The sequence below is a fragment of the Solanum stenotomum genome, unplaced genomic scaffold (assembly GCF_019186545.1).
Source record: "Solanum stenotomum isolate F172 unplaced genomic scaffold, ASM1918654v1 scaffold28290, whole genome shotgun sequence".
Lineage (NCBI taxonomy): Eukaryota > Viridiplantae > Streptophyta > Magnoliopsida > Solanales > Solanaceae > Solanum > Solanum stenotomum.
In genome coordinates this window covers 1,889-2,900 of record NW_026029924.1, presented here as the reverse complement: position 1 = coordinate 2,900, position 1,012 = coordinate 1,889, and the positions used below count along the sequence as shown (strand labels likewise).

The window sequence follows — 1,012 nt, the reverse complement described above, 5'->3', positions numbered from 1 at the left end:
CAAGCATATATATATATCGTCATAACAATTCCACATAATTTAGCATGGGACACACGTGCAACGTACGTGTCCAGGACTAGTATGATAAAAATGTCTAAAACATAGTTCTACATTGAATGAGCTGTAGTGCTGATAGATAAAATCTGGAGAAATTTCAAATGGATAATGATAAGAGATATCAGTAGTGTAAGCTCAACAACTCAGAGGGTAGAGTTCAATCCTTACAGCCACACATAGGAGGGCAATATTGGATGGGTACCTTTAGTAATAAACATCTTGGAAAATTGGAAGGATTGGAGATTGCCAAGTGCATTAATTGCTACACACTGGATCTTGATACCCAATGAGATCATAGATATAGATATCATAGATAATTAAGGCTCTTTCCCTCTTACTTACTCCCTATATATGGTGATTTATTTCCCTTATAACTTCATCTCATCGCACCAGACTTCAACAATATTTCATACCATCAAACACTTACTTTCCTCTTGATATAAACCATGGCAGCTTCTACGATGGCTCTTTCTTCCCCTTCTTTTGCTGGACAGGCAGTCAAACTCTCACCCTCTGCCTCAGAAATCACTGGAAATGGAAGGATCACTATGAGAAAGGCTGTCGCCAAGTCTGCCCCATCTAGCAGCCCATGGTATGGCCCTGACCGTGTTAAGTACTTGGGCCCATTCTCTGGTGAGTCCCCAAGCTACTTGACCGGTGAATTCCCTGGTGACTACGGGTGGGATACCGCTGGACTTTCAGCAGACCCTGAAACCTTTGCCAAGAACCGTGAACTAGAGGTGATCCACTGCAGATGGGCTATGCTTGGTGCTCTTGGATGTGTCTTCCCTGAGCTATTGTCCCGTAACGGTGTCAAGTTCGGTGAGGCTGTGTGGTTCAAGGCCGGATCCCAGATCTTCAGCGAGGGTGGACTTGACTACTTGGGCAACCCAAGCTTGGTCCATGCACAGAGCATCTTGGCCATCTGGGCTTGCCAAGTTGTCTTGATGGGAGC

General features: G+C 44.7%; 1 protein-coding gene across 1 annotated transcript; it reads left to right on the top strand.

Annotated features, from left to right (window-relative positions):
- Positions 1-434: 434 nt before the first annotated feature.
- On the top strand, positions 435-1,010 carry LOC125851640 (chlorophyll a-b binding protein 1B, chloroplastic-like; the record flags this gene model as incomplete). The annotated part of the gene is made up of 1 exon (XM_049531409.1): positions 435-1,010. A coding segment is annotated over exon 1 (507 nt), but the record flags the coding sequence as incomplete, so codon positions are not given.
- Between the last annotated feature and the right edge of the window lie 2 nt (positions 1,011-1,012).